This window comes from Nesoenas mayeri, assembly GCF_963082525.1.
Source record: "Nesoenas mayeri genome assembly, chromosome: 34".
Classification (NCBI taxonomy): Eukaryota; Metazoa; Chordata; class Aves; order Columbiformes; family Columbidae; genus Nesoenas; species Nesoenas mayeri.
Window position 1 is genome coordinate 238,723 of NC_137575.1, and position 27,317 is coordinate 266,039.

Genomic DNA, 27,317 nt, shown 5'->3' on the forward strand with positions numbered 1-27,317 from the left:
GGGTGGGGAAGGGGGCGAGGCCAATGGGACCAATGGGGCCAATGGGGGTCAATGGGTCAATGGGGTCAATGGGTCAATGAGTCAATGGGGTCAATGGGGGTCAATGGGTCAATGGGGTCAATGAGTCAATGGGAGTCAATGGGGTCAATGGGTCAATGGGGTCAATGGGCTCAATGGGTCAATGGGTCAATGGGGTCAATGGGGTCAATGAGTCAATGGGTCAATGGGGGTCAATGGGGTCAATGGGGTCAATGGGTCAATGGGGGTCAATGGGGTCAATGGGGTCAATGGGTCAATGGGGTCAATGGGTCAATGGGTCAATGGGTCAATGGGTCAATGGGTTAATGGGGCCAATGGGGTCAATGAGTCAATAGGGGTCAATGGGGGTCAATGGGGTCAATGGGGTCAATGGGTCAATGGGGTCAATGGGGGTCAATGGGGTCAATGGGGTCAATGGGTCAATAAGGTCAATGGGGTCAATGGGTCAATGGGGGTCAATGGGGGTCAATGGGGTCAATGGGGTCAATGGGTCAATAGGGTCAATGGGGTCAATGGGGTCAATGGGGTCAATGGGTCAATGGGGTCAATAGGGTCAATAGGGTCAATAGGGTCAATGGGGTCAATGGGGGTCAATGGGGGTCAATGGGTCAATGGGGGTCAATGGGGTCAATGGGGTCAATGGGTCAATGGGGTCAGTGGAGTCAATGGGGTCAATGGGGTTAATGGGTCAATGGGGGTCAGTGGGGTCAGTGGGGTCAATGGGGGTCAATAGGGTCAGTGGGGTCAATGGGGGTCAATGGAGTCAATGGGATGGGACCCCCCTTCCCCCCCCCACCTCCCCATTGGCCGTTGGTCCCGGTGGGCGTGTCCCCCCCCCGGTGGGCGTGTCCCGGGTGGGCGGAGCTTAAACCCGGGGGAGGAGGCTCCTCTGGCACCTCAGGAGCTTTTTGGGGGGTCCCCGGTACCACCAAATCAGAGCCAGCGCCCCGGCCCCTCCACCAATCAGAGCCAAGAGCGCCAGGGGCGTGGCCAGCGCCCCGGCCCCGCCCCCCACGGCGATGACGATGACGTCGGTGTCGTCGGGATTGGCCGGCGGAGGAGGTTCCGGGGGGGAGGGGCCGGGGCAGTTCAGCCAATCGCGGAGCAGGGATTTGGATTTGGGGGAGCCCGGGGTCACGCGGAGGGCGCGGTTGTCAAACGTCCAATAGAGGGAGCCCTTGAAGAAGTAGGTGAAGGCTGCGGGGGGGGGGGACATGGGGGTCAGTGGGGTGATGGGGGGCAATGGGGGGCAATGGGGGTAATGGGGGCAATGGGGGCAATGGGGTCAATGGGGCAATGGGGTCAATGGGGGCAATGGGGGCAATGGGGTCAATGGGAGTCAATTGGAATCAATGGGAGTCAATGGGACTCAATGGAGATCAATGGGGTCAATGGGAGTCAATGGGACCTATAGAGATCAATGGGGTCAATGGGATCAATGGGTCAATGGGACCCATAGAGACCCATAGAGATCAATGGGGGCAATGGGGTCAATGACGATCAATGGGGGTCAATGGGAGTCAATGGGGATCAATGGGGGTCAATGGGAGTCAATGGGGGTCAATGGGGGTCAATGGGGTCAATGGGAGTCAATGGGACCCATAGACACCCATAGAGATCAATAGAAGTCAATGGGGGTCAATGGGACTCTATGGGAATCAATGGGGATCAATGGGAGTCATTGGGGGTCAATGGGAGTCATTGGGGGTCAATGGGGATCAATGGGGATCAATGGGGTCAATGGGAGTCAATGGGGGTCAATGGGGATCAATGGGAGTCAATGGGGATCAATGGGGGTCAATGGGAGTCAATGGGGATCAATGGGACTCTATGGGACTCTATGGGGATCAATGGGAGTCAATGGGGGTCAATGGGGGTCAATGGGAGTCATTGGGGGTCAATGGGGATCAATGGGGATCAATGGGGTCAATGGGAGTCAATGGGGATCAATGGGGGTCAATGGGAGTCAATGGGGATCAATGGGGTCAATGGGGATCAATGGGAGTCAATGGGGGTCAATGGGGGTCAATGAGAGTCAATGGGGGGTCAATGGGGATCAATGAGGGTCAATGGGAATCAATGGGACTCTATGGGAATCAATGGGGGTCAATGGGAGTCAATGGGGATCAATGGGAGTCAATGGTGGTCAATGGGAGTCAATGGGGTCAATGGGGCAACGGGGGTCAATGGGGGTCAATATGGATCAATGGGGTCAATGGGGTCAATAGGGTCAATGGGACCCATAGACACCCATAGAGATCAATAGATGTCAGTGGGGGTCAGTGGGGGTCAATAGGGTCAATGGGACCCATAGAGATCAATGGGGTCAACGGGAGTTAATGGGGATCAATGAGACCCATAGGCACCCATAGAGATCAATAGAAGTCAATGGGGGTCAATGGAATCAATGGGGGTCAATGGGAATCAATGGGGGCAATGGAGTCAATGGGGGTCAATGGGGTCAGTGGGACCCATAGACACCCATAGAGATCAATAGAAGTCAATGGGGGTCAATGAGGGACAATGGGGGTCAATTGGACCCATAGACACCCATAGAGATCAATAGATGTCAATGGGGTTCAATGGGGGGTCAATGGGACCCATAGAGATCAATAGATGTCAATTGGGGTCAATGGGGTCAATGGGACCCATAGACACCCACAGAGATCAATAGAAGTCAATGGGGACAATGGGAGTCAATGGGGTCAATGGGTCAATGGGGTCAATGGGTCAATGGGGGTCAATGGGGTCAATGGGACCCATAGGCACCCATAGAGATCAATAGAAGTCAATGGGGGTCAATGGGATCAATGGGGTCAATGGGGTCAATGGGGTCAATGGGACCCATAGACACCCATAGAGATCAATAGAAGTCAATGGGGGTCAATGGGATCAATGGGGTCAATGGGGTCAATGGGACCCATAGACACCCATAGAGATCAATAGAAGTCAATGGGGGTCAATGGAATCAATGGGACCCAGAGACTCATAGAGATCAATGGGGGTCAATGGGTCAACGGGGTCAATGGGGGTCAATGGGAGTCAATTGGAATCAATGGGGGTCAATGGGGATCAATGGGAGTCAATGGGGGTCAATGGGGTCAATGGGGGTCAATGGAGGTCAATGGGAGTCAATGGGGGTCAATGGGAATCAATGGGGATCAATGGAGGTCAATGGGGGGTAATGGGGGGAGAACAGACACCAGTAGGACCCACACGTTTGCCCCATAACCCCATAACCCCCCATAACCCCCATCACCCCCATTGTCCCCATAGCCCCCCATATCCCCACATTGCCCCCATAGCCCCCCATTGACCCCATTGTCCCCCATGTCCCCATATCCCCCATTGCCCCCCATGTCCCCATAACCCCCATTGCCCCCATTGTCCCCATTGCCCCCCATGTCCCCCCCTGTCCCCTCACCCTCGTCGTGCCCCACAAACGCCCCCTGGGGGCTGTCGGGGACGCCCCCCCAGACCCCCATGTCCTTGGGGTAATCGGGGTCCACGGCGCCCGTGTCCTCGTTGAACCGGTAATACCTGCAATGGGGACAATGGGGACATGGGGGTCAATGGGGGCAATGGGGACATGGGGGGCAATGGGGACATGGGGGGCAATGGGGGCAATGGGGACATGGGGGTCAATGGGGGCAATGGGGACATGGGGGGCAATGGGGACAATGGGGACATGGGGGGCAATGGGGACATGGGGGGCAATGGGGACATGGGGGGCAATGGGGTCAATAGGGACATGGGGGGCAATGGGGTCAATGGGAGCAATGGGGACATGGGGGGCAATGGGGACAATGGGGACATGGGGGGCAATGGGGACATGGGGGGCAATGGGGTCAATGGGGGCAATGGGGGCAATGGGGACAATGGGGGTGAATGGGTCAATGGGATCAATTGGGGTCAATGGGATCAATGGGGGTCAATGGGGGTCAATGGGGACATGGGGGGCAATGGGGACAATGGGGGCAATGGGGACATGGGGGCAATGGGGGCGATGGGGGTCAATGGGTCAATGGGGTCAATGGGGTCAATGGGGACATGAGGGGCAATGGGGTCAATGGGGGTCAATGGGTCAATGGGATCAATTGGGGTCAATGGGATCAATGGGGACATTGGGGTCAATGGAGTCAATGGGGTCAATGGGGACAATGGGGACATGGGGGGCAATGGGGATCAATGGGGGCAATGGGGTCAATGGGGTCAATGTAGATCAATGGGGGTCAATGGGGGTCAATGGGATCAATGGGGTCAATGGGGGGGTCAATGGGGTCAATGGGGGTCAATGGGATCAATTGGGGTCAATGGGGGTCTATGGGGGTCAATGGGGTCAATGGGGATCAATGGGGTCAATGGGGTCAATGAGAGTCAATGGGGTCAATGGGGGTCAACGGGGTCAATGGGATCAATAGGGGGGTCAATGGGATCAATGGGGGGGGTCAATGGGGGTCTATGGAGACAATGGGGTCAATGGGGTCAATGGGGTCAATGTAGATCAATGGGGGTCAATGGGGTCAATGGGGTCAATGGGGTCAATGAGAGTCAATGGGGTCAATGGGGGTCAATGGGGACAATGGGGGTCAATGGGGGGTCAATGGGGGGTCAATGGGGGGGGGGTGTCACCCACTTGTCCCCCCGGAACAGGTAAGTCTTCCCGCTGGGCAGCCAGAGCATGGCGGCGTCCAGCCCGTCGGGGGGGACCCCCCGCCCCATAGATCCCAGGGGGCGCGGGTACCCCGGCTCCAGCGCCGCCTCGGCGAACACCCAGTGCCGGTCACCTGGGGGGGGGGGGACACGGGTTCATATCGCGATATATCGTGACATATCGCGACATATCGTGGCGATATGGTGGCGGTAGAACACTCTATTGGGTCATATCGCGGCCATATCGCGACATATTGGGGCGTATCGTGGCGATATGGTGGCGATAGAACAGTCTATTGGGTCATATCGCGGCCATATCGCGACATAAGGAGTCATATCATGGCGATATAGTCACGATATAGTGGCGATATGAAAGTTTGTTGCTCATATCGTGACATATGGGGTCATATCGTGGCGATATTGTGACGTATGGGGCCATATAGTGGCGATATAGTGGCGATATAAGAGTATGTTGGTCATATCGTGACAAATGGGGTCATATCGTGGCCATATCGTGACACATGGGGTCATATATTGTCATATATTGACCCAATATATTGTCATATTGTCGCGATATGGCCCGATATATCATCATATCGCCACAATATGACCCAATATAACGTCATATCGTCACGATATCATCACGATATAGCCGCGATATGGCCTGATTCATCATCATATCGCCGCGATATGTCCCAATATATCATCATATTGTCACGATATGGCCACAATATAACCCAATATATCATCATATTGCCACCATATGACCCAATATATCATCATATCGTCACAATATCGTCGTGATATGACCCAATATATCGTCATATCGCCATGATATGACCCAATATATTGTCATATTGCCGCAATATGACCCAATATATCGTCATATCGTCACGATATCATCGCGATATGGCCCAATATATCATCATGTCGCCGCGATACGACTCAATATATCGTCATATCGCCACGATATGTCATGATACATCATCATATCGCCACAATATCATCGCGATATGGCCCAATATATCATGATATTACCACTATATGACCCAACATATTGTCATATCGCCACGGTATCATCACGATATGGCCCAATATATCATCATATCGCCACGATATATCGCAATATATCGTTATAGCGCCACAATATCATCGCGATATGGCCCAATATATCATCATATCGCCACGATATATCGCAATATATTGTTATATCGCCACAATATCATCGCGATATGGCCCAATATATCATCATATCGCCACGATATAGCGCAATATATCGTTATATCGCCACAATATCATCGCGATATGGCCCAATATATCATCATATCGCCACAATATGACCCAATATATCATCATATCGCCACGATATCGTCGCGATATGGCCCAATATATCGTCATATCGCCACCATATGTCGCGATATATTGCCATATCGCCACGATATCATCACGATACAACCCAATATATCATCATATCGCCACGATACGACCCAATATATCATCATATCGCCACGATATATCGCAATATATCGTTATATCGCCACAATATCATCGCGATATGGCCCAATATATCGTCATATCGCCACCATATGTCGCGATATATTGCCATATCGCCACGATATCATCACGATACAACCCAATATATCATCATATCGCCGCGATACGACCCCATATATCGTCATATCGCCACGATATATCGCGATATATCGCGATACGTCGCGACATATCGCGATATCACCCACCTTTGAAGAAGACGAACTTGCCGTCCTTGCGCTCGTAGGCCGCGCTGATGCTGGGGGGCAGCCCGGCCCAGAACTGCCCTATGGGGAGTGGGTGGCCCGGGAGGACGCGCCCATCGCGGACCCTCCAGAACCAGCGCTCCTATGGGGCAGGGTGGGACGTGGGGGTCACCGTGGGGCGCCCCACATGTCCCCACCCCCCCATTGTGACCCATAAGTCCCACCTTGAAGATGAACATCTCCCCCCGCAGCATGGCCACCGTGTCGAAGGCGCCGTCGCAGATTCGGGGCCCATAGGGGGGACCTGGGGCTGTGGGGCCGGGGGGGAGGGGCGGCCAGGTGGGGCCGGGGGCGGAGCCTGGGGGGCGGGAACAATGGGGGTCAATGGGGGGCAATGGGGGAAATGGGGTCAATGAGGGCGATGGGGTCAATGGGTCAATGGGGGTCAATGGGGTGGTTGGACCCATAGAGACCCATAGAGAGCATAGAGACCCATAGAGACCCATAGAGACCCATAGAGACCATAGAGACCATAGAGACCCATAGAGACCATAGAGACCCATAGAGACCCAGAGAGAACCATAGAGAGCCATAGAGACCATAGAGACCATAGAGACCCATAGAGACACATAGAGACCATAGAGACCCATAGAGACCATAGAGACCATAGAGACCCATAGAGACCATAGAGACCATAGAGACCCATAGAGACCCATAGAGACCATAGAGACCCATAGAGACACATAGAGACCGTAGAGACTCATAGAGACCATAGAGACCCATAGAGACCCATAGAGACCCATAGAGAGCCATAGAGACCCATAGAGACCATAGAGACCCATAGAGACCCATAGAGACCATAGAGACCCATAGAGACCCATAGAGACCCATAGAGACCCATAGGGACCATAGAGACCCATAGAGACCCATAGAGAACATAGAGACCCATAGAGACCCATAGAGACCATAGAGACCCATAGAGACCATAGAGACCATAGAGACCCATAGACACCATAGAGACCCATAGAGACCATAGAGACCCATAGAGACCCATAGAGACCCATAGAGACCATAGAGACCCATAGAGACCATAGAGACCCATAGAAACCCATAGAGACCCATAGAGACCCATAGAGACCATAGAGACCCATAGAGACCATAGAGACTCATAGAGACCATAGAGACCCATAGAGACCCATAGAGACCATAGAGACCCATAGAGACCATAGAGACCATAGAGACCCATAGAGACCCATAGAGACCCATAGAGACCCATACAGACCATAGAGACCATAGAGACCCATAGGGACCCATAGAGACCATAGAGACCCATAGAGACCATAGAGACCATAGAGACCATAGAGACCCATAGAGACCATAGAGACCATAGAGACCATAGAGACCATAGAGACCCATAGAGACCCATAGAGACCATAGAGACCCATAGAGACCCATAGAGACCATAGAGACCCATAGAGACACATAGAGACCGTAGAGACTCATAGAGACCATAGAGACCATAGAGACCCATAGACACCATAGAGACCCATAGAGACCATAGAGACCCATAGAGACCCATAGAGACCCATAGAGACCCATAGAGACCATAGAGACCATAGAGACCCATAGACACCATAGAGACCCATAGAGACCATAGAGACCCATAGAGACCCATAGAGACCCATAGAGACCCATAGAGACCATAGAGACCCATAGAGACCATAGAGACCATAGAGACCCATAGAAACCCATAGAGACCCATAGAGACCCATAGAGACCATAGAGACCCATAGAGACTTATAGGGACCATAGAGACCATAGAGACCCATAGAGACCCATAGAGACCATAGAGACCCATAGAGACCCATAGACACCATAGAGACCCATAGAGACCCCATAGAGACCCCATAGAGACCATAGAGACCCATAGAGACCATAGAGCCCATAGAGACCATAAAGACCCATAGAGACCATAGAGACCATAGACACCATAGTGCCTCATAGCGCCCCATAGAGCCCCATAGAGCCCCATAGAGCCCCATAGCGCCCCATAGCGACCGTAGAGCTGCTGGATGCCGCGCCGGTCGTCGTCGGGCAGCACGAAGGCCTCGGTGTCCATCCATTGGTAGAACGGCGCCATGATGGCCGACGGGTCGCTCGAATGCTCCAATCCCAGCGCGTGGCCCAGCTCGTGCACGGCCACCAGGAACAGGTCGTGCCCTGGGGGGTTATGGGGCAGAGGGGGGGGGCTAGAACCCACCTAGGGGGTCTAGAACCCACCTATGGGGCAATGGACCCGACTATGGGTCTAGAACGCAACTATAAGTCAATGGACCCAACTGTGGGGCAATGGAGTCAATGAGGGGTCTAGAACCCAACTATGGGGCAATGGACCCAACTGTGGGTCAATGGACCCGACTATGGGTCTAGACCCCAACTATAGGTCAATGGACCCAACTATGGGGCAATGGAGTCAATGATGGGTCTAGAACCCAACTATAAGTCAATGGACCCAACTGTGGGGCAATGGAGTCAATGAGGGGTCTAGAACCCAACTATGGGGCAATGGACCCAACTATGGGGCAATGGACCCAACTATGGGGCAATGGAGTCAATGGTGGGTCTAGAACCCAACTATGGGTTAATGGACCCAACTATGGGGCAATGGACCCGACTATGGGTCTAGAACCCAACTATAAGTCAATGGACCCAACTATGGGGCAATGGAGTCAATGATGGGTCAGGAACCCGCCTATAGGTCAATGCACCCAACTATGGGGCAATGGAGTCAATGATGGGTCTGGAACCCAACTGTGGGTCAATGGACCCAACTGTGGGTCAATGGACCCAATTAGGGGTCAATGGACCCAACTATGGGTCTGGAACCCAACTATGGGGCAATGGACCCAACTATGGGGCAATGGATCCAACTATGGGTCAATGGAGTCAATGATGGGTCTAGAACCCAACTGTGGATCAATGGACCCAATGACGACTCTAGAACCCAAAGTATCATCCAGAACCCATTGGTGTACCTAGAACCCAATGTGTCATCTAGAACCCGCAGCATAATCTAGAACCCATTGACGACTCTAGAACCCATTGGTGTATCTAGAACCCATTGACGTATCTAGATCCCAATGAGTCATCTGGAACCCATTGACGCATCTAGAACCCAATTCACCATTTAGAACCCAAAACGCCATCTAGAACTCAATGACGACTCTAAAACCCAAAGCATCATCTAGAACCCGATAATGACTCTAGACCCCATCGATGACTCTAGAACCCAAAGGCGCATCTAGAACCCAACGACGACCCTAGAACCCAAACTCGCATCTAGAACCAATGACCACTCACTCTAGAACCCTAAGCAGCATCTAGAACCCAATGGCGACCCTAGAACGCATTGTCGCACCTAGAACCCAATGACGCACCCCAATGTCCCATGTAGAGCCTCAATGATGACTCTAGAACCCTAATGACGCACCTAGAACCTCAACATTGCATCTAGAACCCCAATATCGCATCTAGAACCCACACATGACTCTAGCACCCCTCCCCACCCTCTCCTCTCTAGAAACAACCCATGGCGCTAGAACCCCCCCATATCTGCTCTAGAACCCCCACATCCGCTCTAGAACCCCCATCACTGATCTAGAACCCCCATCACTGATCTAGAACCGTACCGCTGAGGTCCTGGTTCTGGTCGGTCCACGGTTCTGCCCCATCGAAGTGCGTGTCCCCCCCGATGTGGGGCCCGGGGAAATAGGCGTGCGCCAGGAACCCCCCATATCCTCCCATACCTGCCCTAGAACCCCCATACCCACTATAGAACCCAATGATGCATCTAGAACCCAATGATGACTCTAGAGCCTCCAGTGACACACCCAGAACCCAACGACACATCTAGAACCCAATGACACACCCAGAACCCAATGATGCATCTAGAAGCCAATGACACATCTAGACCCCAATGACGCATCTAGAACCCAATGACGCATCTTGAACTCAATGATACATCTAGAACCCAATGACACACCCAGAACCCAATCACACATCTAGAACCCAATGACACATCTAGAACCCAATCACACATCTAGAACCCAATGATGCATCTAGAACCCAATGACACATCTAGAACCCAATGACACATCTAGAACCAAGTGATGCATCTAGAACCCAATGACACATCTAGAACCCAATGATGCATCTAGAACCCAATGACACATCTAGAACCCAATGACGCACCTAGAACTCCAATGACGCATCTAGAACCCTAATGGCACGTCTAGAACCCCAATGACACGTCTAGAACCCCAATATCGCATCTAGAACCCCAATGACACATCTAGAACCCACACATGACTCTAGCACCCCTCCCCACCCTCTCCTCTCTAGAAACAACCCATGGCGCTAGAACCCCCATATCTGCTCTAGAACCCCCAAATCCGCTCTAGAACCCCCATCACTGATCTAGAACCCCCGTCACTGATCTAGAACCGTACCGCTGAGGTCCTGGTTCTGGTCGGTCCACGGTTCTGCCCCATCGAAGTGCGTGTCCCCCCCAATGTGGGGCCCGGGGAAATAGGCGTGCGCCAGGAACCCCCCATATCCTCCCATACCTGCCCTAGAACCCCCATACCCACTATAGAACCCAATGATGCATCTAGAACCCAATGATGACTCTAGAGCCTCCAATGACACACCCAGAACCCAACGACGCATCTAGAACCCAATGACACACCCAGAACCCAATGATGCATCTAGAAGCCAATGACACATCTAGACCCCAATGATGCATCTAGAACCCAATGACGCATCTTGAACTCAATGATACATCTAGAACCCAATGACACACCCAGAACCCAATCACACATCTAGAACCCAATGACACATCTAGAACCCAATGACACATCTAGAACCAAGTGATGCATCTAGAACCCAATGACACATCTAGAACCCAATGATGCATCTAGAACCCAATGACACATCTAGAACCCAGTGATACATCTAGAACCCAATGACACACTCAGAACCCAAAGACACACCCAGAACCCAATCACACATCTAGAACCCAATGATGCATCTAGAACCCAATGACACATCTAGAACCAAGTGATGCATCTAGAACCCAATGACGCATCTAGAACCCAATGACACATCTAGAACCCAATGATGCATCTAGAACCCAATGACGCATCTAGAACCCAATGACGCATCTAGAACCAAATGACGCATCTAGAACCCAATGACACATCTAGAACCCAATGACGCACCTAGAACTCGAATGACGCATCTAGAACCCCAATGACACGTCTAGAACCCCAATATCGCATCTAGAACCCCAATGACACATCTAGAACCCACACATGACTCTAGCACCCCTCCCCACCCTCTCCTCTCTAGAAACAACCCATGGCGCTAGAACCTCCCCATATCTGCTCTAGAACCCCCGTATCCGCTCTAGAACCCCCATAACTGATCTAGAACCCCCATCATCACTGATCTAGAACCGTACCGCTGAGGTCCTGGTTCTGGTCGGTCCACGGTTCTGCCCCATCGAAGTGCGTGTCCCCCCCGATGTGGGGCCCGGGGAAATAGGCGTGCGCCAGGAACCCCCCAGGGCCGTCGAAGGGGGCGCTGTCGCCATGGAAACCCTCGGCGAATAGGATGAGGATGTCGGGCTGGGGGGCGGAGCCTGCGGAGCCGGAGGCCCCTCCCCCCGCGCCGCTATAGGGCAGCTCGCGGAACCTCAGGGGGGCGGCGGCCGCCCAGGCGGCGAAGGCGCGGCGGATGGCCGAGAACGTGCCCGCGCGGCCCACCTTGGGCGTGAAGTTCTGGATGCTGTGGGGCAGACCCATAAGTGTGGGGCTGGACCCATAGATCCAACAGACAGAGCCATAGAGTCCATAGATGGACACATAGATGGACACATAGACACCCATAGACCCCCATAGACCCATAGATGGAGCCATAGAGACCCACAGACCCATAGATAGACCCATAGAGTCAACAGACCCATAGATAGACACATAGACCCATAGACCCATAGATGGAGACATAGAGCCATAGATGAACCCATAGACACCCATAGACCCATAGATAGACCCATAGACACCCATAGAGCCATAGAGACCATAGAGACCATAGAGACCCATAGAGACCCATAGAGACCCATAGAGACCCATAGAGACCATAGAGACCATAGATGGACACTTAGACCCATAGAGACCCATAGAGACCCATAGAGCCCAGGCGGATGGCCGAGAACGTGCCCGCGCGGCCCACCTTGGGCGTGAAGTTCTGGATGCTGTGGGGCAGACCCATAAGTGTGGGGCTGGACCCATAGATCCAACAGACAGAGCCATAGAGTCCATAGATTGAGCCATAGAGCCCATAGATGGACACATAGATCCCCATAGACCCCCATAGATGGAGCCATAGAGACCCATAGACCCATAGAGCCCATAGACCCATAGACGGACCCATAGACCCATAGATGGACACATAGACCCTCATAGACCCATAGAGCCCATAGATGGACACATAGAGCCCCATAGACCCATAGACCTCCATAGACCCATAGATGGAGCCATAGAGACCCACAGACCCATAGATGGACCAATAGACCCATAGACAGGTCCATAGACCCATAGACCCACACATAGACCCATAGACCCATAGATGAACCCATAGACCCATAGATGGAGCCATAGACCCCCATAGACCCATAGATGGACCCATAGACCCCCATAGAGCCATAGATGGAGCCATAGAGACCCATAGACCCATAGAGCCCCATAGACCCCCATAGACCCATAGATGGAGCCATAGAGACCCATAGACCCATAGACTCGTAGACAGGTCCATAGACCCATAGATGGAGCCATAGAGACCCATAGATGGACACATAGACCCCCATAGACCCATAGATGGACACATAGACCCATAGACCCATAGATGGACACATAGACCCATAGATGGAGCCATAGAGCCACACAGACCCATAGATAGACCCATAGGGCCATAGATGGAGCCATAGAGACCCATAGACCCATAGAGCCCATAGATGGACACATAGACCCATAGATGGAGCCATAGAGACCCATAGAGCCATAGACACCCATAGACCCATAGATGGAACCATAGAACCACATAGACCCATAGAGCCCATAGATGGACACATAGAGCCCCAAAGAGCCATAGAGCCCCATAGACCCATAGATGGACCCATAGATGGACCCATAGACCCCCATAGACCCATAGACCCCCATAGACAGGTCCATAGACCCATAGAGCCCATAGATGGACGCATAGACCCATAGACGGACTCATAGAGCTACATAGACCCCCATAGACTCCCACAGACCCATAGATGGACACATAGACCCCCATAGACCCATAGACAGATCCATAGACCCATAGACCCACAGATAGACCCATAGACACTCATAGAGCCATAGAGACCATAGAGCCCCATAGAGACCCATAGAGACCATAGAGACCATAGAGACCATAGAGACCCATAGAGACCCATAGAGACCCATAGAGACCCATAGAGACCATAGAGACCCATAGAGACCATAGAGACCATAGAGACCATAGAGACCCATAGAGACCCATAGAGACCCATAGAGCCCCATAGAGACTCATAGAGCCCATAGAGACCCATAGAGACCATAGAGACCCATAGAGACCCATAGAGACCCATAGAGACCATAGAGCCCATAGAGCCCCATAGCGCCCCATAGCGCCCCACAGCTGACCTGTACGTGACCTCGGGGCCGGGCCATCGCGCCCCCTGCAGGGCGAAGCGTCTCCGGCGCACGTTGCCCTTGACCTGTGACCCCAGCTGGTCCGGGACCCCACAGCGGGGGCGGAGCATGGCCCTGGGGTCAAAGGTCAAGGTCATGGTCATACACCCCCCCCCCCCATTGGACACCCACTTGTGGGTGGGGATAGAGATGCATGGAGGGGCACTCCTGGGTTCCTCTGGGGCACTCCTGGGTCCCGTAGTGGCAATGGTGGGGATCTATGGGGCACTCCTGGGTCCCTTTCGGGCACTCCGGGGTCCCTCTTGGGTCACATTGGGGGCACTCCTGGGTCCCTCTGGGGCACTCCTGGGTCCCTCAGTGCCAACAATGGGGATCTCTGGGTCTCATTTGGGGCACTCCTGGGTCCCTTAGTGGCAATGGTGGGGATCTATGGGGCACTCCTGGGTCCCTCTGGGGCACTCCTGGGTCCCTAAGTTGCAATGATGGGGATCTATGGGGAACTCCTGGGTCCCTCTTGGGTCCCTCCTGTGTCTCTTGGGGCACTCCTGGGTCCCTCTGGTGTATCTTTGGGGTCCCTTGGGGCACTCCTGGGTCCCTCTGGGGCACTCCTGGGTCCCTAATCATTAACAATGGGGATCTATGGGGCACTCCTGGGTCCCTCTGGGGCACTCCTGGGTCCCTCAGTTCCAATGATGTGGATCTATGGGGCACTCCTGGGTCCCTCTGGTGCATCTTTGGGTCCCTTTGGGGCACTCCTGGGTCCCTCCCATGTCTCTTGGGGCACTCCTGGGTCCCTAAGCATTAACAATGGGGATCAATGGGGCACTCCTGGGTCCCTCTGGTGTATCTTTGGGGTCCCTTGGGGCACTCCTGGGTCCCTAAGCATTAACAATGGGTCCCTTTGGGGCGCTCCTGGGTCCCTCAATGCCATTAATGGGTCCCTCCCATATCCCTTGGGGCACTCCTGGGTCCCTCCCATGTCCATTGGGGCACTCCTGGGTCCCTCAATGCTATTGATGGGTCCCTCCTGGGTCCCTTTGGGGCACTCCTGGGTCCCTAAGCATTAACAATGGGGATCTATGGGGCACTCCTGGGTCCCTTGGGGCACTCCTGGGTCCCTAAGCATTAACAATGGGTCCCTTTGGGGCACTCCTGGGTCCCTCAGTGACATTAATGGGTCCCTCCCATATCCCTTGGGGCACTCCTGGGTCCCTCTGGGGCACTCCTGGGTCCCTCAGTTCCAACAATGGGGATCTCTAGCTCCCATTATGGGGCACTCCCGGGTCCCCCCCGAACTCCTGTGTCCCGTGGGGCACTCCTGGGTCCATGGGGCACTCCTGGGTCCTACCTGAGCGTGTTGGGGTCGGCGCGGCCGGTCACGGGGATCCCGTAGAACCGCTGCATGTTCTCCAGCGCCCCCTGGGGCACTCCTGGGTCCCTTTGGGGCACTCCTGGGTCCCTCCCATATCCCCTGGGGCACTCCTGGGTCCCTCATTGCCATTAATGGGTCCCTCCTGTGTCCCTTGGGGCACTCCTGGGTCCCTCTGGTGTATCTTTGGGGTCCCCTGGGGCACTCCTGGGTCCCTCAGTGCCAATAATGGGGACCTCTAGGTCCCATTTGGGGCACTCCTGGGTCCCTCCCATGTCCCTTGGGGCACTCCTGGGTCCCTAAGTGTCAACTATAGGGATCTATGGTGCACTCCTGGGTCCACAAGGGGCACTCCTGGGTCCCTCATTGCCATTGATGGGTCCCTCCCATATCCCGTGGGGCACTCCTGGGTCCCTCCCATGTCCCTTGGGGCACTCCTGGGTCCCTTTGGTGTATCTTTGGGGTCCCTTGGGGCACTCCTGGGTCCCTCTGGGGCACTCCTGGGTCCCTCAATGCCAACAATGGGGATCTCTGGGTCCCTCTTGGCTCCCTCCTGTGTCCCATTTGGGGCACTCCTGGGTCCATGGGGCACTCCTGGGTCCATGGGGCACTCCTGGGTCCTACCTGAGCGTGTTGGGGTCGGCGCGGCCGGTCACGGGGATCCCGTAGAACCGCTGCATGTTCTCCAGCGCCCCCTGCAGCGCGCGGGGCGAGCGCAGCGCCAGCCGCCCGGGGGGCAGGTACCCGTACCGCTGCAGCCACGCCTGGGCAAGGGGCACGCCTGGGTCCCTCCCGAACGCCTGGGTCCCTCCCGAACGCCTGGGTCCCTCCCCCGAGCCTCAAGTCCCTCCCGCACTCCTGGGTCCCTCCCCAAAGGTTTGAGTCCATTGGGGCACTCCTGGGTCCCTCCTGAAGTCTTAGACACATGGGGCACTCCTGGGTCCCTCCCACACACTTGAGTCTATTGGGGCACTCCTGGGTCCCTCCCACACTATTAAGCCCATTGGGGCACTCCTGGGTCCCTCCTGAACTCTTGGGTCCATTGGGGCACTCCTGGGTCCCTCCCCAAAGGTTTGAGTCCATTGGGGCACTCCTGGGTCCCTCCCCAAAGGTTTGAGTCCATTGGGGCACTCCTGGGTCCCTCCCAGACACTTGAGTCTATTGGGGCACTCCTGGGTCCCTTGGGGCACTCCTGGGTCCCTTCCCAAAGCCTCAAGTCCCTCCCGCACTCCTGGGTCCCTCCCAACAGCCTTGAGTCCATTGGGGCACTCCTGGGTCCCTCCTGAAGTCTTAGACCCATGGGGCACTCCTGGGTCCCTTCCCAAAGGTTTGAGTCTATTGGGGCACTCCTGGGTCCCTCCCGATCTCTTGGGTCTATTGGGGCACTCCTGGGTCCCTCCCGATCTCTTGGGTCTATTGGGGCACTCCTGGGTCCCTCCCGATCTCTTGGGTCTATTGGGGCACTCCTGGGTCCCTCCCGATCTCTTGGGTCTATTGGGGCACTCCTGGGTCCCTCCCGATCTCTTGGGTCTATTGGGGCACTCCTGGGTCCCTCCCGATCTCTTGGGTCCATTGGGGCACTCCTGGGTCCCTCCCGAACTCTTGAGTCCATTGGGGCACTCCTGGGTCCCTCCCCAACTCTTGGGTCCATTGGGGCACTCCTGGGTCCCTCCCGAACTCCTGGGTCCCTCCCCAAAGGTTTGAGTCCATTGGGGCACTCCTGGGTCCCTCCCCAACTCTTGGGTCCCTCTCTGCACTATTAGGTCCATTGGGGCACTCCTGGGTCCCTCCCCAAAGTTTTGGGTCTATTGGGGCACTCCTGGGTCCCTCCCAGACACTTGAGTCTATTGGGGCACTCCTGGGTCCCTTGGGGCACTCCTGGGTCCCTCCCGAACTCCTGGGTCCCTTCCCAAAGGTTTGAGTCCATTGGGGCACTCCTGGGTCCCTCCCGATCTCTTGGGTCTATTGGGGCACTCCTGGGTCCCTCCCTGTACTATTAATCCCACTGGGGCACTCCTGGGTCCCTCCCTTAACCCCTATTAAACCCCCCCCCCACCCCCCCTCCCCCTTCCCGAACTCCTGGGTCCCTCCCGAACTCCTGGGTCCCTTGGGGCACTCCTGGGTCCCTCCCTTAATCCCTATTAAACTCCCCCCCCCCCCCCCCCACCCCCGAACTCCTGGGTCCCCCATTTGCCCCCCCCACCCAGCTCCCGGGTCCCCAGGGGGCGTGGCCAAAGCCCCCGGCCCCGCCCCCTCCCGGGTCCCAGGGGGCGTGGCCAATCCCCGGCCCCGCCCTCTCCCCCCGCTCTCGGGTCCCCGGGGGGCGTGGCCAATCCCCGGCCCCGCCCCCTCCCCCGCGGCCCCGCCCACACGCGAGACAGAATTAGCAGCTGGTAATTAACGTGGGGGCGGCCCGGACGCCTGGGTCCCTGCCCGGTCATGTGACCCCGCCCCCCGAACGCCTGGGTCCCCCTCGGATGCCTGAGTCCCCCCCCCGAACTCCTGGGTCCCTTGGGGCACTCCTGGGTCCCCCCCCGAACTCCTGGGTCCCTTGGGGCACTCCTGGGTCCCCCCCCGAACTCCTGAGTCCCCCCCCCCGAACTCCTGGGTCCCTCCCGAACTCCTGGGTCCCTCCCGGACGCCTGGGTCCCTTCCTGGTCATGTGATCCCATCCCCGAACTCCTGGGTCCCCCCTCGAACTCCTGGGTCCCCCCTCCCGAACTCCTGGGTCTCTTGGGGTATTCCTGGGTCCCTTCCCGGTCATGTGATCCGAGCCCCGAACTCCTGGGTCCCTTCCCCATCACATGCATCCCTCCCGAACTCCTGGGTCCCTTGGGGTACTCCTGGGTCCCTCCCGAACTCCTGGGTCCCTTGGGGCACTCCTGGGTCCCTTCCCAGTCATGTGATCCCACCTCCGAACTCCTGGGTCCCTTGGGGTACTCCTGGGTCCCCTCCCGAACTCCTGGGTCCCTTCCCGGTCATGTGATCCCACCCCCGAACTCCTGGGTCCCTTTCTGGGTCCCTCCCGCACTCCTGGGTCCCTGGGGCACTCCTGGGTCCCTCCCCCCGCCCCCCGCGTTGTTTTTGGGGTGAAATCCCGCGGATTCGGGCCCGGGGGGGGGAGGGGCGGGAATTGGGGGAAAAGCGGCGGAAAACGGGACAAAGAGGAGACGTGGCGGGGGGGGAGGGGACGGCCCGGACGCCTGGGTCCCTCCCGAACGCCTGGGTCCCCTCCCGGACTCCTGGGTCCCTCCCGAACTCCTGGGTCCCTCTACTGCACTACTAAACTCATTGGGGCACTCCTGGGTCCCCCCGAACTCCTGGGTCCCTCCCGGACGCCTGGGTCCCTTCCCGGTCATGTGATCCCATATCCCCGAACGCCTGGGTCCCTCTCGAACTCCTGGGTCCCTCCCTGCACTATTAAGCCCATTGGGGCACTCCTGGGTCCCTCCCTTAACCCCTATTAACCCCCCCCCGCCTCTCCCCCCGAACTCCTGGGTCCCTTGGGGCACTCCTGGGTCCCTCCCTCCCCTATTAAACCCATTGGGGCACTCCTGGGTCCCTTCCCGAACTCCTGGGTCCCTCCTGTATCCCTTGGGGCACTCCTGGGTCCCTCCCCTATTAAGCCCATTGGGGCACTCCTGGGTCCCTCTTGGGTCCCTCCCTCCCCTATTAAACCCATTGGGGCACTCCTGGGTCCCTTGGGGCACTCCTGGGTCCCTCTCCCGAACTCCTGGGTCCCCTATTTGGGTCCCTTGGGGCACTCCTGGGTCCCTCCCGAACTCCTGGGTCCCCTATTTGGGTTCATTGGGGCACTCCTGGGTCCCCCCCTCCCCTATTAAGCCCATTGGGGCACTCCTGGGTCCCTCTTGGGGCACTCCTGGGTCCCTCCCGATCTCCTGGGTCCCCTATTTGGGTCCCTTGGGGCACTCCTGGGTCCCCCCCTCCCCTATGAAGCCCATTGGGGCACTCCTGGGTCCCTCACCTCGGGGCTGAAGGCGGGTGTGTCGGGTGGGGAAGGGGCCGCCGCCCCCCCCAGCAGCAGCAGCAGCGCGAGCATCGCGGCGGGGGCGGGGTCTGCGCGGGCCGCGCGCGCCGCGCGGGAAGACACCGGGGGGGCGGGGCCACGGGGGGAGGGGGCGGGGCCACGGGGGGGGCGGAGTTCTGCGCGGGCCGCGCGCGCCGCGCGGGAAGACACCGGGGGGGGCGGGGCCACGGGGGGAGGGGGCGGGGCCACGGGGGGCGGGGTCAAAGGGGGAGGGGGGCGGGGTCAGGGTAGGGGGGGCGGGACACAGGAGGGTCCTGGAGAAGCCGGGAAGGAGGGGGGGGGGGGGGGGGGAGGGACAAATAGGGACCCAGGAGTTCGGGAAGGACCCAGGAGTGCGGGAGGGACCCAGGAGTGCCCCAATGGGTTTAATAGTGCAGGGAGGGACCCAGGAGTGCCCCAGGGACCCAGGAGTGCCCCAAGGGAACTAAATGAGGGGGAACCCAGGAGGGACCCAATGGACCCAAATGGGGGGACCCAGGAGTGCCCCAATGGGTTTAATAGTGCAGGGAGGGACCCAGGAGTTCGGGGGGGACCCAGGAGTTCGGGAAGGGACCCAGGAGTGCCCCAAAAGGCTTAATAGTGCCCCAAGGGACACAGGAGTTCGGGGGGACCCAGGAGTGCCCCAATGGACCCAAATAGGGACCCAGGAGTTCGGGAGGGACCCAGGAGTGCCCCAATGGGCTTAATAGTGCAGGGAGGGACCCAGGAGTGCCCCAGGGACCCAGGAGTGCCCCAAGGGACCCAAATGGGGGACCCAGGAGTTCGGGAGAGGGACCCAGGAGTGCCCCAAGGGACCCAAATAGGGGACCCAGGAGTGCCCCAAAGGACCCAGGAGTTCGGGAGGGACCCAGGAGTGCCCCAAGGGACCCAAATGGGGGACCCAGGAGTTCGAGGGGGACCCAGGAATGCCCCAAGAGGGACCCAGGAGTGCCCCAATGGGTTTAATAGTGCAGGGAGGGGACCCAGGAGTGCCCCAAGGGACCCAGGAGTGCCTCAGGGACCCAGGAGTTCGGGAGAGGGACCCAGGAGTGCCCTAAGGGACCCAAATGGGGGACCCAGGAGTTCGGGGGGGACCCAGGAGTGCCCCAAGGGACCCAGGAGTTCGGGCTTGACCTCCAGGTGGCGGGAATGGGGGGGCGTGGGGGGGGTGTTTATCACGTGAGCGGGGGAGGAGTCACGTGCCTTATTTTGGGTGTGGGGGGGGGTGTCACGTGCGCTGCCGCCCAACCCGCCCCCATTGGCCACGTCCCCAGCGGTAGCCCCGCCCCCCCGCTCCCAGCCCCGCCCCCCCCGCCCCAAGCCCCGCCCCCTTCCCGCCATTCGGAGCCTCGTTCCCGTGGCAACGGTTTAATGGGGGATGGGGCGGGGGCGGAGCTGGATCCTGATTGGTCCGTAGGGCCGGGGACTGCTCCAGGCGCAGCCAATGGGAGGCGCAGAGCTCTGCGGAGGGGGCGGGGTTAGGGGGGCTGGACCCATAGATGTGGGGCTGGACCCATAGATATAAGGTGAGACCCATAGATACGGGGCGGGACCCTTAGATGTGGGGCAGGACCCATAGATATGGGGTGAGACCCTTAGATATGGGGCGGGACCCATAGATATAGGTTGAGACCCTTAGATGTGGGGCTGGACCCTTAGATATGGGGTGAGACCCATAGATGTGGGGCGGGACCCTTAGATATAGGGCGGGACCCATAGATGTGGTTTGGGACCCATATGTGTGGGGCTGCCCCATAAGTGTGGGGCTGGACCCATAGATATAGGTTGAGACCCTTAGATATGGGGTGAGACCCATAGATGCGGGGCGGGACCCTTAGATATGGGGTGAGACCCTTAGATGTGGTTTGGGACCCATATGTGTGGGGCTGGACCCATAGATGTGGGGTGGGACCCATAGATGTGGGGCGGGACCCATAGATATAGGGTGAGACCCTTAGATAGGGGGTGAGACCCTTAGATATGGGGCGGGACCCATAGATATAGGGTGAGACCCATAGATGTGGGGCTGGACCCTTAGATATGGGGTGAGACCCATAGATGTGGGGTGGGACCCATAGATGTGGGGCGGGACCCATAGATATAGGGTGAGACCCATAGATGTGGGACAGGACCCATAGATATAGGGTGAGACCCATAGATGTGGGGCGGGACCCATATGTGTGGGGCTGGACCCATAGATATGGGGCAGGACCCTTAGATAGGGGGTGGGACCCATAGGTGTGGTTTGGGCCCCATAGATGTGGTTTGGGACCCATAGGTGTGGGGCTGGACCCATAGATATGGGGCAGGACCCTTAGATAGGGGGTGAGACCCATAGATATGGTTTGGGACCCATAGATATAGGTTGATAACCATAGATATGGGGTGGGACCCATAGATATAGGTTGAGACCCATAGGTGTGGGGCTGGACCCATAGGTGTGGGGCTGGACCCTTAAATAGGGGGTGAGACCCTTAGACATAGGTTGAGACCCACAGGTGTGGTTTGGGCCCCATAGCTATAGGTTGGGACCCATAAGTGTGGGGCTGCCCCATAGGTGTGGGGCTGCCCCACGGACTCACCCAGGCAGAGGCTGAGCAGCCGCCCCACGGCGCCGCGGGGGGTCCCGGGGGGCACCAGGGACCCCAAATCGGAGCCGCCGGGGACCGAGGCGGCCGAGAGGAGCAGCCTGGGGACCCAGGAGTGCCCCATGGACCCAGGAGTGCCCCAGGGACCCAGGAGTGCCCCATGGACCCAGGAGTGCCCCCAAGGGACCCAGGAGTGCCCCATGGACCCAGGAGTGCCCCAAGGGACCCAAATAGGGACCCAGGAGTTCAGGAGGGACCCAGGAGTGCCCCAGAGGGACCCAGGAGTGCCCCAATGGACCCAAATAGGGACCCAGGAGTTCGGGGGGGACCCAGGAGTGCCCCAATGGACCCAGGAGTGCCCCATGGACCCAGGAGTGCCCCAGGGGACCCAGGAGTTCAGGAGGGACCCAGGAGTGCCCCAAGGGACCCAGGAGTGCCCCATGGACCCAAATAGGGACCCAGGAGTTCGGGAGGGACCCAGGAGTGCCCCAATGCACCCAAATAGGGACCCAGGAGTTCGGGAGGGACCCAGGAGTGCCCCAGGGGCACTGACCTGCGCATGGCCGCCATGTTGGGGGCGGGGCCGGGCGGCATTTCCGGTTCCGGCGCTTCCGGCAGCTCGGGGAGGGGCGGGGGGGGGGAGGGGCGGGGGGGGGCTGGGGGGGGGGGTTAAAAGGTCAAGGGGTCACGTGAGGGGTCGTGACCCCCCCCTAGGGTGACCCCGTGACCCCTGTGACGTCACCGAAGTTCCTCCGGGGGGAGGGGCCGCGGTTCCTCCTCTGGGAGCTCCAGGGACAGTTCTGGGGACCCATAGAGACCCATTGGGACCCATAGATTGACCCATAGACACCATAGAGACCCATTGGGACCCATAGAGACCCATAGAGACCCATTGGGACCCATAGATTGACCCATAGAGCCCCATAGAGACCATAGAGACCCATAGAGACCCATAGAGACCCATAGAGAGCCATAGAGACCATAGAGACCCATAGAGACCCATAGAGACCCATATGGACCCATAGAGACCATAGAGACCCATAGAGACCCATAGAGACCCATAGGGACCCATAGAGACCCATAGAGACCATAGAGACCCATAGAGACCCATAGAGCCCATAGAGACCCATAGAGACCCAGAGGGACCCATAGAGCCCATAGAGACCATAGAGACCCATAGAGACCCATAGGGACCCATAGAGCCCCATAGAGACCATAGAGACCCATAGAGACCATAGGGACCCATAGAGACCATAGAGACCATAGAGACCATAGAGACCCATAGGGACCCATAGAGACCCATAGAGACCATAGAGACCCATAGAGACCCATAGGGACCCATAGAGACCCATAGAGCCCATAGAGACCCATAGAGACCCATAGGGACCCATAGAGCCCATATGCCCCACAGCGCCCCATAGATCTGTGGGTCGCTCACCCGACGTCGTCACGGCCCCGGGCAGACTCGGCTCCATCACTTCCCGCAGGATCTGTGGGGCCCGAACTCCTGGGTCCCTTGGGGCACTCCTGGGTCCCTCCCGGACTCCTGGGTCCCTTGGGGCACTCCTGGGTCCCTCCCGGACGCCTGGGTCCTCACCTCCACCTCGCTGGGCAGCTCTGGGGCCGCCGTGGGGCGCCGTGGGGCGGGACGGGCGCATCTGCCCCATAAGTCCCAGAGCTCGGGGGGCAGCCAACCTATGGGGCAGAGATGGGGCGTGTGGGGCCCGGACGCCTGGGTCCCTCTTTGGGGCACTCCTGGGTCCCTTGGGGCACTCCTGGGTCCTCACCGCAGGTCGGGGTTCCCAGCAGTTCACTTGGGGGGCGGCGGAGCTTGGAGGGCGGATCCAGCAGCACCTGTGGGGCCCGGACGCCTGGGTCCCTCATCAGTCAAATCTATGGGGCCCGGACACCTGGGTCCCTCTGAAGTCAAATCTATGGGGCCCGAACTCCTGGGTCCCTTCTCAGTCAAATCTATGGGGCCCGGACGCCTGGGTCCCTCATCAGTCAAATCTATGGGGCCTGAACTCCTGGGTCCCTTCTCAGTCAAATCTATGGGGCCCGGACGCCTGGGTCCCTCATCAGTCAAATCTATGGGTCCCGGACGCCTGGGTCCCTCCTCTCCCGAACTCCTGGGTCCCTCCTCAGTCAAATCTATGGGGCCCGAACTCCTGGGTCCCTTCTTGGTCCAATCTATGGGGCCCGGACGCCTGGGTCCCTCTGAGGTCGAATCTATGGGGCCCGAACTCCTGGGTCCCTCATCCTCCGAACTCCTGGGTCCCTTCTCAGTCAAATCTATGGGGCCCGGACGCCTGGGTCCCCGCTCACCAGCGCCCCACAGTGTCCGTGGGGCCGCAGCAGCTGCGCCTGGAACTGCTCCTGGGGGATCTGGGGCTGGGGGTCCATGTGGGGCGGGCGGCGGCGCTTGGGGGGCAGCTGTGGGGCAGGGGCCCCGTCTGGGTGGGTCCTGCCCCATAGCGCTGCCCCACAAGCGGCCCCATAACCCACCTTGGGGGGTGGAGGAGCCTCCTCGGGGGGGGCGGGAGCTGTGGGGCGGAGATGGGGGGCAGGGCTGCCCCATAAGTGACACACAAGTGGGCCCACCCTGCCCCATAAGTGACCTGATTCTGCCCCATAAGTGAATTGATTCTGCCCCCTAAGTGACCCCCTAGCCCCATAAGTGACGCGATTCTGCCCCATAAGTGACCTGATTCTGCCCCATAAGTGATGCGATTCTGCCCCATAAGTGACCCCCCAGCCCCATAAGTGACGCGATTCTGCCCCATAAGTGACCTGATTCTGCCCCATAAGTGATGCGATTCTGCCCCATAAGTGACCCCCCAGCCCCATAAGTGACGTGATTCTGCCCCATAAATGAATTGATTCTGCCCCCTAAGTGACCCCCCAGCCCCATAAGTGACGCAATTCTGCCCCATAAGTGACCTGATCCTGCCCCATAAGTGATGTGATTCTGCCCCATAAGTGACGCCCCAGCCCCATAAGTGACCCTTGTCTGCCCCATAAGTGATGCAATTCTGCCCCATAAGTGACTCCTCTCTGCCCCATAAGTGACCTGATTCTGCCCCATAAGTGACCCCCCAGCCCCATAAGTGCTCACCGGGGGGCGGTGGTGGGAGCTCCGGTATCTCCTCCACTATGGGGCAGCGACGTCGTGGGGCTGGGGGGGCTCCCTGCCCCATAAGTACCCCCCCAGCCCCATAAGTGCCCCCCAAGTGTCCTCCAGCCCCATAAGTGCCCCATAGATGCCCATAAGTTCCCCATAGATGCCCCATAAGTGCCCAATAGCTGCCCCATAGACACCCCAAGTGCCCCATAGACACCCCACAAGTGCCCCCCAAGTGCCCCATAGATACCCCCAAGTGCCCCATAACTGCCCCCCAAGTGCCCCATAGACACTCCATAAGTGCCCCCCAAGTGCCCCATAGATACCCCCAAGTGCCCCATAACTGCCCCCCAAGTGCCCCATAGACACTCCATAAGTGCCCCCCAAGTGCCCCATAGATACCCCCAAGTGCCCCATAACTGCCCCCCAAGTGCCCCATAGACACCCCATAAGTGCCTCCCAAGTGCCCCATAGATACCCCCAAGTGCCCCATAGACACCCCATAAGTGCCCCCCAAGTGCCCCATGGACACCCCGTAAGTGCCCCATAGACACCCCCAAGTGCCCCATAGACACCTCACAAGTGCCCCATAGACACACCGTAAGTGCCCCCCAAGTGCCCCATAACTGACCCCCAAGTGCTCCATAGACACCCATAAGTGCCCCATAGACACCCCATATGTGCCCCATAGACACCCCATAAGTACCCCATAGACACCCCCAAGTGCCCCATAACTGCCCCATAAGTGCCCCATAGACGCCCCATAAGTGCCCCATAGACACTCCCAAGTGCCCCATAACTGCCCCCAAGTGCCCCGTAACTGCCCCATAGACACCCCCCAAGTGCCCCATAGACACCCCATAAGTGCCCCATAGCTGCCCCATAACTGCCCCCAAGTGCCCCATAGATGCCCCATAAGCGGCCCCCAAGCGCCCCATAAGTGCCCCATAGATGCTCATAAGTGCCCCCCAAGTGTCCCCCAGCCCCATAGCTGCCCCATAGCTGCCCCATAGCCGCCCCACCATAGGGCAGCAGCTCCTCGGCCTCCGCCAGCAGCTCCAGCTCCCGCGGCGTCACCTCGGGCAGCTCCTCCTGCCCCATAGATCCGTGGGGCAGCCCCATAGATCCCCCCCAAACCCCATGGAGCTGGGGGGCAGCCCCACACCTCGCCCCCCCCCCCCGGAATTGTGGGTCCCGCCCCCCAAGTGTGGGTCCAGCCCCATATGTGTCCACCCCCATCTATGGGTCCCGCCCCCCAAGTGTGGGTCCAGACCCCTATATGTGCCATCTATGGGTCCCGCCCCCAAAGTGTGGGTCCCGCCCCATATGTGTCCACCCCCATCTATGGGTCCCGCCCCCCAAGTGTGGATCCAGCCACCCAAGTGTGGGTCCAGACCCCTATATGTGCCCCCCCCAATCTATGGGTCCCACCCCCCCAAGTGTGGGTCCAGCCTCACATGTGTCTCCCCCCCATCTATGGGTCCCGCCCCCCAAGTGTGGGTCCGGCCCCATATGTGTCCACCCCCATCTATAGGTCCCATCCCACATCTATGGGTCCCACCCCCCAAGTGTGGGTCCAGGACCATATGTGTCCCCCTCATCTATGGGTCCAGCCCCCTAAGTGTGGGTCCAGCCCCATATGTGTCCCCCCCTATCTATGAGTCCCACCCCACACCTATGGGTCCCACTCCCCAAGTGTGGGTCCAGCCCCACATGTGTCCACCCCCATCTATGGGTCCCACCCCCCATCTATGGGTCCAGCCCCCCAAGTGTGGGTCCAGCCCCCCAAGTGTGGGTCCGGCCCCACCTCTGGGGCCGGGGGGGGCCGCTATGGGTCCGGGCTCGCGCAGCGTGATGGCTTCGGGGGGCGCTGTGGGGCGCACTTGGGGGTCAGGATGAGAGGGGGGTCCCAGCCCCATAGCGGGACCCGCCTGCCCCATAAGTTGTGGGGCTGAGCTCACCCAGGGGGGGAAGCGGCTCCTCCAGCAGCCGCCGCAGCTGTGGGG

The 27,317-nt window shown here is 58.2% G+C and overlaps 1 protein-coding gene across 1 annotated transcript; it reads right to left on the reverse strand.

Moving 5' to 3' along the window:
• Positions 1-904: 904 nt before the first annotated feature.
• On the reverse strand, positions 905-26,412 carry LOC308051218 (matrix metalloproteinase-14-like; the record flags this gene model as incomplete). Its single annotated transcript, XM_080361571.1, has 12 exons — positions 905-1,236; positions 3,464-3,579; positions 4,676-4,826; positions 6,432-6,570; positions 6,653-6,786; positions 8,487-8,648; positions 11,950-12,275; positions 14,198-14,320; positions 15,555-15,644; positions 16,200-16,339; positions 23,788-23,885; positions 26,334-26,412. The coding sequence occupies 12 exons, from the start codon at positions 26,410-26,412 to the stop codon at positions 905-907; spliced, it is 1,890 nt and encodes a 629-aa protein (XP_080217697.1).
• Positions 26,413-27,317: the final 905 nt, after the last annotated feature.